The 12,729-nt window shown below is 33.5% G+C and overlaps 1 protein-coding gene across 2 annotated transcripts in view; it reads left to right on the forward strand.

Moving 5' to 3' along the window:
• The window catches only part of LOC129944396 (glucose-6-phosphate 1-dehydrogenase), a 28,491-nt gene extending 22,871 nt beyond the window's left edge, over positions 1 to 5,620 (forward strand). For both annotated transcript variants that reach the window (XM_056053785.1, XM_056053787.1), the window contains exons 2-5: positions 2,629 to 2,756; positions 2,827 to 2,973; positions 3,043 to 3,260; positions 4,392 to 5,620. In XM_056053785.1, coding sequence (XP_055909760.1) covers positions 2,629 to 2,756; positions 2,827 to 2,973; positions 3,043 to 3,260; positions 4,392 to 5,451 — 1,553 coding nt within the window. In that variant the 3' untranslated portion in view covers positions 5,452 to 5,620. The remainder of the gene's footprint in view (positions 1 to 2,628; positions 2,757 to 2,826; positions 2,974 to 3,042; positions 3,261 to 4,391) is intronic.
• Positions 5,621 to 12,729: the final 7,109 nt, after the last annotated feature.

Genomic DNA, 12,729 nt, shown 5'->3' on the forward strand with positions numbered 1-12,729 from the left:
AAAAACTTAGAAATGATAACGGTAAGTAAAATTTCATCAAGAAACTGTTGAATGTGCTAAATTCGTGTCCAGGCGAAAAATTGATGTCTCTACATTCCATACTTTTTTCTTCTTACAAATGTTAAACATACATAAGTATTTAATAAAGTACAATTAAAACTATAAGCAATGTAATTAAAATATAACTAATTTCATAATAAGAAAACAAATGGTTTTTATTTTCTTTAACAAGTGTGCCAAATTCTTGTCCACCACTGCACATGTTGTTTTTTTTTAGTCTATTTTGGTTTACTTTTGCAGGAAAAAGAGAAAACGAGATCATATCATTTGTAATTGGATTTTGACATTTCTTGACAGTTGAGTCTTTTAAGAAAACAAATGGGCAGGTTCAGGCAACATAAGGGACTTCATTTACAGTCAACTTCATTCTTTGAACGTAAATTTTGACCAAGGCAAATAGTTAGTTTTTTAAGTGTCATGAATTTCAAATTCAGAACTTTACTTCGCAAATCTCTACTTTAAGTTTATAGTACAAAAACTATACTAACAAAATTAATGTCTACAAAACACTACTCAGGCAAGCTACAAGTCCACCAAAATTTGTATTTTGTATTGTAACGAAATATTATAAATTTCTTTTTCAAATTAACAAGGAACCCTTTTACAGAAAGCATTAAATGAAGTTGTGCAGAAAATAAATAAGTCTTAGAGTAAAAAAGTTCAGTTTTCAGTTAAGTGAAAAAACATGATCAACTGTCATTTTGATAGAAGAAGACTTGACTTAATAGTTAGGGTGATTTTTCTTGACTTACTTTCCAGTCAACTTTCCATTAAAATTGCCTTAATGTGAAGGTAATTTTTTGGCAGCTGGCCGTTCAAGTACTAGAAACTTGCCTAACTTAGGGTACTTAGGCTCTCATTTCAAAAGACTGTGTCCGTTTGCAAATTTCGTTGAATGAACAAATTGTTATATAAACGGTGATTTTTTAAGAGCTTGAGAACTTAAAAAAAAAAACGCATAAAATTTGCAAAATCTCATCGATTCTTTATTTGAAACGTTAGATTGGTCCATGACATTTACTTTTTGAAGATAATTTCATTTAAATGTTGACCGCGGCTGCGTCTTAGGTGGTCCATTCGGAAAGTCCAATTTTGGGTAACTTTTTCGAGCATTTCGGCCGGAATAGCCCGAATTTCTTCGGAAATGTTGTCTTCCAAAGCTGGAATAGTTGCTGGCTTATTTGTGTAGACTTTAGACTTGACGTAGCCCCACAAAAAATAGTCTAAAGGCGTCAAATCGCATGATCTTGGTAGCCAACTTACCGGTCCATTCCTTGAGATGAATTGTTCTCCGAAGTTTTCCCTCAAAATGCCCATAGAATCGCGAGCTGTGTGGCATGTAGCGCCATCTTGTTGAAACCACATGTCAACCAAGTTCAGTTCTTCCATTTTTGGCAACAAAAAGTTTGTTATTATTGAACGATAGCGATCGCCATTCACCGTAACGTTGCGTCCAACAGCATCTTTGAAAAAATACGGTCCAATGATTCCACCAGCGTACAAACCACACCAAACAGTGCATTTTTCGGGATGCATGGGCAGTTCTTGAACGGCTTCTGGTTGCTCTTCACTCTAAATGCGGCAATTTTGCTTATTTACGTAGCCATTCAACCAGAAATGAGCCTCATCGCTGAACAAAATTTGTCGATAAAAAAGCGGATTTTCTGCCAACTTTTCTAGGGCCCATTCACTGAAAATTCGACGTTGTGGCAGATCGTTCGGCTTCAGTTCTTGCACGAGCTGTATTTTATACGGTTTTACACCAAGATCTTTGCGTAAAATCTTCCATGTGGTCGAATAACACAAGCCCAATTGCTGCGAACGGCGACGAATCGACATTTCACGGTCTTCACCAATACTCTCAGAAACAGACGCAATATTCTCTTCTGTACGCACTGTACGCATTCGTGTGGTTGGTTTAATGTCTAATAAAGTAAACTGAGTGCGAAACTTGGTCACAATCGCATTAATTGTTTGCTCACTTGGTGGATTATGTAGACCATAAATCGGACGTAAAGCGCGAAACACATTTCGAACCGAACACTGATTTTGGTAATAAAATTCAATGATTTGCAAGCGTTGCTCGTTAGTAAGTCTATTCATGATGAAATGTCAAAGCATACTGAGCATCTTTCTCTTTGACACCATGTCTGAAATCCCGCGTGATCTGTCAAATACTAATGCATGAAAATCCTAACCTCAAAAAAATCACCCTTTAGTTATAGCCCGTAGAATAATAAAGAAGGAAATTTGAATCGCTATAGAATCCAATATTAAAATACTTCCTTTTAAATTAGACCTCATTAAAAGAAAGGTAACCCCAACAAAACTTTACGAAAACAGTAGCCCGCATTTTTGTTTTTTACTTGCGTTCAATCCCGTAGAATATTATCCTAATTTGTTGTCATTATTTTACCTAAATATTTCTGTACCACTGACCATTCTAAAGTAATGAAGAATTTGCGTTGGCCCCATAAACTTCAGTTGACTTTTTTTTTCAAAAACCTTAGAACTATAGTAAAAAATTGTTTTCAATTTGAATAATCTTAAAAAAATGTTCAATTTCAGGAAATACAACCAACGAAGAAGGAACACTTTCTCGTATAATAAAATCCTTAAAATCTGTTGAAATGGTTTGCGAAGGAACTCATTTTGATGGTGATATCCCACACACTTTCATTACATTTGGTGCTTCGGTAAGAGCTTTATAAAAAAGAACTTGGCAAGTTAAAAAATATGTTTTCTATAAATTTTGTTTTTTTTAAGGGTGATTTAGCGAAGAAAAAAATCTATCCGACTCTATGGTGGCTTTTCAGAGATAACTTACTGCCAAAGTCAACAAAATTTTGTGGCTACTCACGATCTCATTTGACAGTTAAGGAACTTCGTCAAAAATGTGAACCTTATATGAATGTAAACATCAATATTAATTTATTTTTTAAGGCAAATCTCTAAAATTTATTTTTAAAAAAATGGTTTTAGGTTCAAAAAAATGAAATGGAACGATATGAGCAATTTTGGTCTTTGAACGAATACGTTGCAGGAAACTATGATGGTCGAACAGGATATGAATTCTTGACCAAAACAATGGAAGAAATGGAAAGCAAATCAAAAGCTAATAGAATTTTCTATCTAGCTCTGCCACCATCTGTATTCGAGAATGTAACAGTTCACATCAAGAATATTTGTATGTCTAGAAAGTAGGTAAATTAATTACATATTTATGTTGGGGTGATATCAAAGTGATTTAGAAATTTAAATTTTTAACTTTTACAAAAGATTTAATCCTTAATGTACTTAGATCCGTTGATTTACTTCATTTACTTACTTTACTTTACATGAACATATGTGTTCCAGAGTGTTCAACGTTACATAGTCAGGTTCAGACAACATAAGGGACTTCATTTCATAGTTTTCTAGTGTCATAAATTTCAAACTTGGAACTTTACTTCACTAACTTCTACCGTCAGTTCATCGTACAAAAACTACTAAAAACATTATTGTCTACAAAATACTCCTCAGGCTAGCTACAAGTCCATCACTATTTGTATTTTATATTTTGTATATTATTACACAAAATATTAAATGGAATTACGGACAAAATAAATGAGGAATAAAGTTCAGCTTTCAGATGAATGAAAAAACATGATTAACTGTCATTTTGACATAAGTAGATTTGACTTGGTAGTTAGGGAGATTTTTCTTGACTAACTTTCCAGTAAAATTTCCAACAAAGTTGCCTTAATTGAAAGGCAATTTTTTGGCAGCTGGCCAATTAGATGCTAGAAACGTGACTCACTTTCAAGTTCCTTATGTCGCCTGAACCTACCCAATATCTTGCTTAAACTGTATGTTTGTGCTTTAACCACAGAGAAAGGGTTCAACTATAAATTAAATACAGAAACACTTTTATAAAACTCGTTCTTAAGACATTTTCCTAATTTTGTCGGATATTACTACTTAAATTCTGGATTTAAATTTGACCCCACTAATCTAGTCTCTATAACTTGAGTGAATAAAGTTTAACTAAACTTATGTCTCATCATCCGTTAGTAGCGATTGCATCAATAAATCTGAACATTTTTAAATTGTAAAGACTCTTGTGTCACGCTTTTTAGTGTTAAAATAACGGATTATATTTTTTTTTAATGATTGCATTGTGATTTGAAATAAAAAGGAAACATAAAAATGCATCTCACAAACTTCCTACTATACATACTATACGTTTTAGCTTAATTGTGAAATTGTTTGTTTTAATCGTTTAAGCATTTTAAAACCTCTGCTGGTAAGAGTTTACTTAAAAGAAAAACTTTATTTTATTTTCTTTTCAGTGGCTGGAATCGGGTTATTATTGAAAAACCATTCGGTCGTGATGCCGCAAGCTCAAAAGCTCTAAGTGATCATTTAGCTTCCCTCTTTACTGAGGACCAAATTTATCGAATTGATCATTATTTGGGAAAAGAAATGGTTCAGAATCTCATGACAATTCGTTTTGCTAATAAGATCCTAAGCTCAACGTGGAATCGCGAAAATATAGCATCAGTTTTGATAACTTTCAAAGAACCCTTCGGAACTCAAGGGCGTGGCGGGTACTTTGATGAATTTGGTATTATTCGAGATGTCATGCAAAACCATTTGCTACAAATTTTAACATTAGTTGCTATGGAAAAACCAGTTTCCTGTCATCCAGATGATATTCGTGATGAAAAAGTGAAAGTTCTCAAAAATATCCGTTCCCTGACACTGGACGATATGGTATTGGGTCAATATATTGGCAATCCTGAAGGTGAAGGTGAAGCGAAACTGTCGTATCTGGATGATAAGACAGTTTCGAAAGATTCCACAACTCCAACTTATGCTCTAGCAGTGCTTGAAATTAAGAACGAACGTTGGGAAGGAGTGCCGTTTATCCTGCGGTGCGGGAAAGCCCTTAACGAACGAAAAGCTGAAGTTCGTATTCAATATCATGATGTGTCTGGTGACATTTTCGAAGGTAACTCGAAACGAAACGAGCTTGTTATACGTGTACAGCCTGGAGAAGCTCTGTACTTTAAGATGATGACCAAATCCCCGGGAATCACGTTCGATATTGAGGAAACCGAAATGGATCTCACCTATGAACATCGTTATAAGGATTCCTATCTTCCAGATGCCTACGAAAGACTTATATTAGATGTTTTCTGTGGTTCTCTTATGCATTTTGTTCGTTCGGATGAACTTCACGAGGCATGGAGGATATTCACTCCAATTCTCCATCAAATCGAAAAGGAACGCATCAAGCCAATACCTTATGTTTACGGATCACGTGGACCTAAAGAAGCCAACAAGAAGTGCGAGCAGAGTAACTTCAAATATTACGGTTCATATGTTTGGAAGAATCCTGAAAAGTGATTTTTTTGTGTGTGTGCTTAACATGCTGATGTACATGTGTATGTATTTAGCTTTTAAGGAGAGTTATGTAATTGAGATATATTGGGTGGAGAGAGCTTAATTTACCTACCAACAGTTTTTTTTTGTATACAAAAATAAAAGAATATTTTTGATCTATGAAGTAATGAAATCTTTTTTTATTTGATTGAATTGTTATCATGGTTAAAAATATAAAAAGAAACTTATAGGAAAATGGTCGGTAGCAAGTTACGGTTGAATGTAGGCTTTGAGTCCCACCTGAGTAGGATCAATATCAATTTTTGTCTATAAAAATAGGACACAAAATCTAAAATATAAAAATTACATAAGTTTCAAATTTAGGGCTTAGATGGATGGGATGTAAAGCCTTAATTTAATTATGTCCCACTCAATTGGGACATAAAATCTACAAATTGTAATTGAGCTTAATGTCCCTGGATCTATTGTTACTGGTTTATTCACATTGCAAATATGTATAATCGTTCCACTAACTTAGATCTAACCATTGCATCTTTCTGTTTTTTGATGGTTAAAAAAAGGTAACAAAGTCAGACATAGGAAAACAAATTACGATATCTTCTATTCACTAGCAACCGAAACAGACTAGTGTTCAAGAAAACACAATCCAGGTCATTAAAAGAGTAAGCAGATATTGTTGACAGGAAACATTAATATTACCAATGTTATATGCAACATTTTCAAGAAAAAAAAATAGGCAGTGAATAAATTATTTGATTATTTACAAGCTAATAGAAAATTTCTAATTTTAAAAGAGATAGCTTAAAGGTATAAAAACGGTCTAATCGAATTATTAAGTCGAAAATAAATGCAATCAACAGGAGAATCGACATTCTACGTTAATTGTTTTTGCTTTTGAAGGTTAATTTTACAGAGTTTAAAACTGGAAGATCCAAAATAGATATCAACTAAGCTGTAGGGTTAGTTATTAGTTATTACTTATTATACATCAAACTACAAAACAGAATGTTTTCCAAGATGGCTGCCATAAAAATATTTCTACAGAGACCTTGAGGAAAAGTGGCAACAAATGGCGGGCTTTTTCGCTTCGACTACTGTGATTTGAAGCAAAAAAAGCACTTTGTTCGTGGTTATAAAATACAAGCAGCTCAGTAAGTGCTTCGCTACGTATAAGGCATAGTTATAAAAAAAAAGATTATTAAGTTCTTTTATTCAAACAAAAAAATATTTTAATTGCTAGCTATTCAAAAGTCCAAATGACCAAAATGATATATTGTTTATATTATTATATATTTTCGCAAAGAGTAAAAACTAAAAAATAAAAAAAGGTGGGTCTATATGGGTTAGTCTAAAACAGCTGGAAAAGGCAACATAAAGTTGGCCATGTGGAAAACATGATTCCTCCAAATTGACACCACAAACGTGAAGTGCTTGCCGTTGGGCCTTATTTATGAACATCGCAAATGATAAACGCACAGGATATTGTAATCTTTTGAATTCCAATGGCATATCAGTTGGAATCATAGGAGTATTTGGCTTCAAACACACTTGTCCTTTTAATTTAGCAGTTAAGATTGTAGCTTCAATCAAATTTGGCGATAACTTTTCACTGCCAATCTGGTGCCATTACACAGTTTCGATGGATTAATGTTTCGCAATAATATAATCAAAGAACCAATTTTCAGATTCAAGCAATGCGGTGGTATACCAGCAGGTTCGGCTCCCGCAAATTACGCCAGAATTTTTTTTGGAAAAAATTCTTCGTACCAAATTCTGGCTTTTTTTTCTAGGAAAAAATCCCAATTTTTTCTGGAAAAATTTCAGAATTTCAGGCATTTTTTCCTAAAAATTTTCTGGTGTTTTTTCCATTTACAGAAATGATCCATTTACAGAAATGGTCCATTTACAGAAATGGTCCATTTACAGAAATGGAAAAAAAGCAAACAAAAAATATTTGGAAAATATTTTTCATGTTTAGGAAAAAACGCCAGAAAACTGTATTTTGTATAAATTGTTGTAATAAATAAACAGTTTTACTACACATTCTTTGTCTCTATCATCTATTGTAAGAATTATTGTTTAGTTGCGAAGCGGATGTAATATTATGTATAATATGTCAGGTCCTTTCACCAAACGTTGTGTTGTTGCCGTGCAGACATATGAAAATATGCTCGGAGTGCAACTTAAAGTTGCAAGCTCAAGCAGTTGCAGATTCAAACGAAAATTACAAATGTCCATGCTGCCGGGAAATCGTAGCAGACACTTTGCAAATTTACATTTAGTAAAAATATTTTGTTCTTTTCTATTTTGTTAATTAAATTGTTACAAATAAAAAAAATTATTGAAAACTTTAGTAATTTTTTGCGTGGCAGCCACGTCGTAACCGCGCCGGCCCGCACCGCGTCCACAACGCCATGGCCACTCGCGCCGGGCCGGGCCCAAGACCGCGCCGGCTAACCGTGCCGTGCCCGCGAACGCCCCCCCCCCCGCGGATGCATGTCATATCAATTGGTTTTCTGGCCTAATTTCCATTTTGGTTTCTGTTTTTTTTTTCTATTTCTGTCTGGCACAATTTCCAATGTTTCTGGCTTATTTTCCACAAAAAAATTCCGCTTCTTTTTCCAATTTGAAGCAGAAAACATTTTCTGGCTTTTTTCCGAAAAAAAATCCTGGCGTAATTTCTTTTTTCGTAACTTCCGGGGCCGCAGGTTCAAATGAATTTAAAAATTCAATTCGATAATTCATTGCCTCACCTTGATTCATAACACTGTCGTATAACCAATCATGATTTCTGTATTCTGAAGAATATTAGGGAAAAACACATTCAATCAACTCATCTATAGATTGGGCAATTGTACAAAAATTGTTCGGTAAAGTGATCAATCCGTTAGTACTGTCGATTGGTATTTTACCATGACCAATTTCTAACAATTGTTTTGATAACTCTTTGGCAGTTTCATCATTATGTAGATGAATACGCATATTAATATTCAGTTTCAGTTTCGTACATATGTCCAAAAACTTGATGCCTTCAAACAGGCCTTTATTTCATCTGTAGGAGTTGATAGAAGAATAACAGGCAATGTTTGACGAAAGTACCCTGACAAAAATATCAGAGTCAGAGCACCACCAAAACAGCTGTTGATTACCGCGTAAATCTTGCATTGTTCGATTAAATACTTCTATTGATTTTTTATTCGCCATTGTGCACTCATACCATAAAATAATTGACGTTAATCGCAGAACTTTTGCCATAGCAGAATTTCTCGAAATATTGCGAGTTAGAGTTTCATTCACCCTTCAATCAATGGCAATTTTAATGCAGAGTGTGCAGTCCGACCACCTTCTAATAATGTAGCAGCAATTCCCGAAGATGCAAGTGCCAATGCATATTTCTGTTCCGATCGAATGGCCGCTAAAGTCAATGATACAACGAAAGTTATCATTATATTCGATTTTAGAAATAAACGTCTGTAAATCATTAGAATTGAACTCCTGCTCACGTTGCAATTCACGATAAAAAAAAATCATGTATCTCACGATTTGATGCGGTCATACCCAATTGTGCTAATGCTTTATTTACAATCGTTAGACACATATCTTCAATTATTATTACAGCTCCGTTGTACATTTTATTTTTTTAAGTATTAGTACAAATTGTTTGTATATGGGAGTATAGAAAGATGTTGATTTTAAACCTTTTCAAGATATTTTTTAAAATTGTCTCTACGTACAAACCTTCTCTGAACTTCCATTCATAATTCAAGACCAAAATTAGCCAAATCGGTAAAGGCATTGTTGAGTTATAACATTACAACGAAAATTGGCATTGATTTTTATATATATACATGAAAAAAATTGAAGTCATTATTATTTGTTATTACTTGAGTCGAAAACCATTTCTTATCAGTTTTTTTGTTGTTTTTGGTGGTTTTCATGTTGTGTAAAAAAGGTGTCAGTTAAATTTTGTCCAAAAAATTAACTAAAAGTTATCAACAAAATAAGATGAAATAAGTTTAATTTTAATATCTGTTTTTGTTCCCAAACTTTTTTAGCAGAAACTAATTTTTACCAGTTGTAGTATTAGTTTTATTGCTTGTATAAAAAAGTACGATACCAATATCAAGTCTATGTTTGTATACTTAGATTGATATTGAGTATACATTTTAAACAATGTTGTGAAGTTTTTAGATTTTAATTTTTGGAAACTAGGTATTGAATTTTTATGAACAAATTACTGAATGTTGAAAACAATATTTTTTCAAAAACGTGAAATAAGTTTGGAGCCAATATCCTTAATTTTTGATGATGTTTTCATATTCACAAAGACCCGATATTTTGACACAAGATCGATTTTTGGATTGGCAAAAACCTTTGGCCATAATAAACTCAACGCAATTTTAGCCTCTTGCTTTTTTGTTTGACATGCTTAGAAAAATGTAAATTATGTATGCGTAAGCAAAACTGCAAGATATTTAAACACTTGTACTACTTCAATACGTTCATTATTAAGTGACCAATTCTATTCCGGAAGCTTTCTTTTTTGACGCGCTTCAAAAATCATTATTTTACTTTTGTTTGTGTTAACATGCAAGCCCCACCTATCGCAGAAGAAGTTTAATCTGTTTATTTGGAGCTTCACAGTGCAAGGATTTTCAGCTAGAACAACTAATATAGTAAAACTTTCACTTGGATATCGGCGAAGAGTATTCCTCCTGGAAGCTCATCACAGATATCGTCGATAAATAAAGCAAGCATTATTGGGCTGCTTTGAAATCTACAAAACAAGCATACAATTTCTTTTTCTTTTCAATAGATTTCCTGGCAATACTGGTAAGTGCAAAAATGTGATCCATCGTTGAAAAACTCCACCGAAAACCAACTTGAAACTTGCTTAGACGATTAGTGTTCTCAATCCACTTAGTAAGCCTTTCGTACAGAATTGAAGTCAGAATCTTCCTCATAGAGTTAAGAATAGAAATTCCTCTGCGATTTTCCGCAAGATTTGAATCTGCTTTCTTGAAAATGGCAAAAATAACCGCTTTATTAAAGTTTTTTGGTACATAAGCATCATTATGTATCCTGTTAAAGTACTCCACAAGATAGTTTTTAAATTGATCAGTGCTGTTTTTGTGAAACTCGACAGGAATCAATTCTATGCCTGGAGCTTTGTTATTCTTCGACTTACTCAAACTTGTTTCCAGATCACTCCAAGATATTGGACTATATAATTCACTGACTCTGAAGTTGGAAAGTGCGTAGGAGAAATAATGTTGATTCTCATCGACCGAAAAAAGTATTTTAAAATGAGCAGCAAGTGTCTCAGCTCCTAGAGTATTCGCCATATTTCTATTACGTCCAACCAATTCTCGAACATTACTCCAAAATTCTTTTGAGTTCTTGCAGTTAGGAGTTTTTGTACACAGTTGTATGTATTCCTTGTTGACATGTAGGCAAATATTTTTGAAAATTAAAGCGTTTTATCCACAAACTATTTTAGATACACAAAAGATAATATTTACATAATCTTTTGCAATCGCTATCGAACCATACGTTTCTAAGATAAAAATGTGAGTTGGGGTTGTTGTTAGGTGACGGAACTGTGTTCTAATCTGCTTAAAGGATGAGTAGGACGAGAGTTACACTGTCTATTTAAACGAGATTTATAGAGTTGAGCATTTTTCTCATTCCAATTCAATTTAATAAATTTGTTTAATTTACTTTGTGAAACATTATTGATGAACTAAGATTAAATTACTATAGGCAAGTGTGCTGAAAAATTCGCTAATTCCACTTTGAAATCTGTAATTGTATTCCGCCAATCTCTCGCTATTGCTACGATTTTAATCACGAATTGACCACTGATAAAGATTCGCCAGACGTATAAGTTCTAGATATTCCATTCAACACAGACAATCCAAAGTTTTCAAAATAATCTGTTTGAAGTTTACCATTGCTATTAAATATATGATCTTTTGAGTTTCTAATTTCATTAAATAAAATCGCTGTCTCACTCGAATGCCTGTTATTTACAGAAGAATTTTGATAACATCCAATTCGGGCACTTAAATCGCCAATAATCATTAAGTTTTCCAGGTCACCATAATTAACAAAATCAACTAAACTTTCAAAATCATTCTGAAATGAAATAATTTGTTCTGTTACTAGCAGACCTGACCACGCGTTGCTGTGGCTGAGTAATTAAGAAAGGACTTAGTAGACAAAATTGAACACTTATTTATATACATCTTTAATTTTATTTTATTAATAAGTACTATGATTAAAATAAATAAAATAAAATCACAGTTAAAGTTTACTGAAGTGCCAATCGATGAACAATATTTTTGGTCAGCCTGTCTTTTGTCAACACAAATAAACTCGATGGTCTCCCTACACGTGAACAGGCCACGTATAATTGCCCATGAGAGAAATATGGATTCTCTAAGTCTAAGCCGCAAATAGACATTGTTTGTCCTTGTGATTTGTTAATAGTCATCGCGAAAGCTAAACGGATAGGAAATTGCAATCTTTTGAAAGGTATTGGAGAATCTGACGGTATCATTGGAATGTGTGGTAACAGAACGATTTCTCCTTTAAACTTTCCTGCCAAAATAGTTGCTTCGAGAACATTTCCGGTGATTTTTTTGATTACCAAACGTGTACCGTTGCATAGTTTAGGGGGGTTCAAATTACGCAGAAGAATAATCGGTGATCCAATTTTTAACCAAAGATTGTGTGGTGGCATTCCTGATATGTCTAAAGAATTCAAAAATTCAATTGGAAAACTCACTGCCTCGTCTTCATCGACAGTAGCGTCGATTGATTTAAACGACATTATATCGCTTGGTAATAATTGTTGTATCTGGTGGTTAATTAGATCGACATCAACATTTTTTCTGCAAAAATAGCACGATTACTGAGCCAATTGTGATTTAGATAGTTATTTATTATATCTGGGAAGACACTCGCGATCAGATCATTTTTAGTTTCAACAACAGTACAGAAATTGTCTGGCAATCTTATGCATTGGGTATCTTGATTAAATTCCACTTCACCGTTTCCAATATCTAATAGTTGCTGAGAAAATGCTCGTGCTGTTCGATCCATTTTGAAGTTGTAAAATCAAAAGATAATAGTAGAATATCTCCACCAAAAAGTCTGTCATTACTGTTTAAATCCTGCAAAGTTCTATTTAATGCTTCGATTGAATGTTTATGAGCCATGGTACACTCATCCCAAATTATTATTAACCTCCTTTGTAACACTGTAGATTCCACTCCT

Source organism: Eupeodes corollae, chromosome 2 (assembly GCF_945859685.1).
Source record: "Eupeodes corollae chromosome 2, idEupCoro1.1, whole genome shotgun sequence".
Lineage (NCBI taxonomy): Eukaryota > Metazoa > Arthropoda > Insecta > Diptera > Syrphidae > Eupeodes > Eupeodes corollae.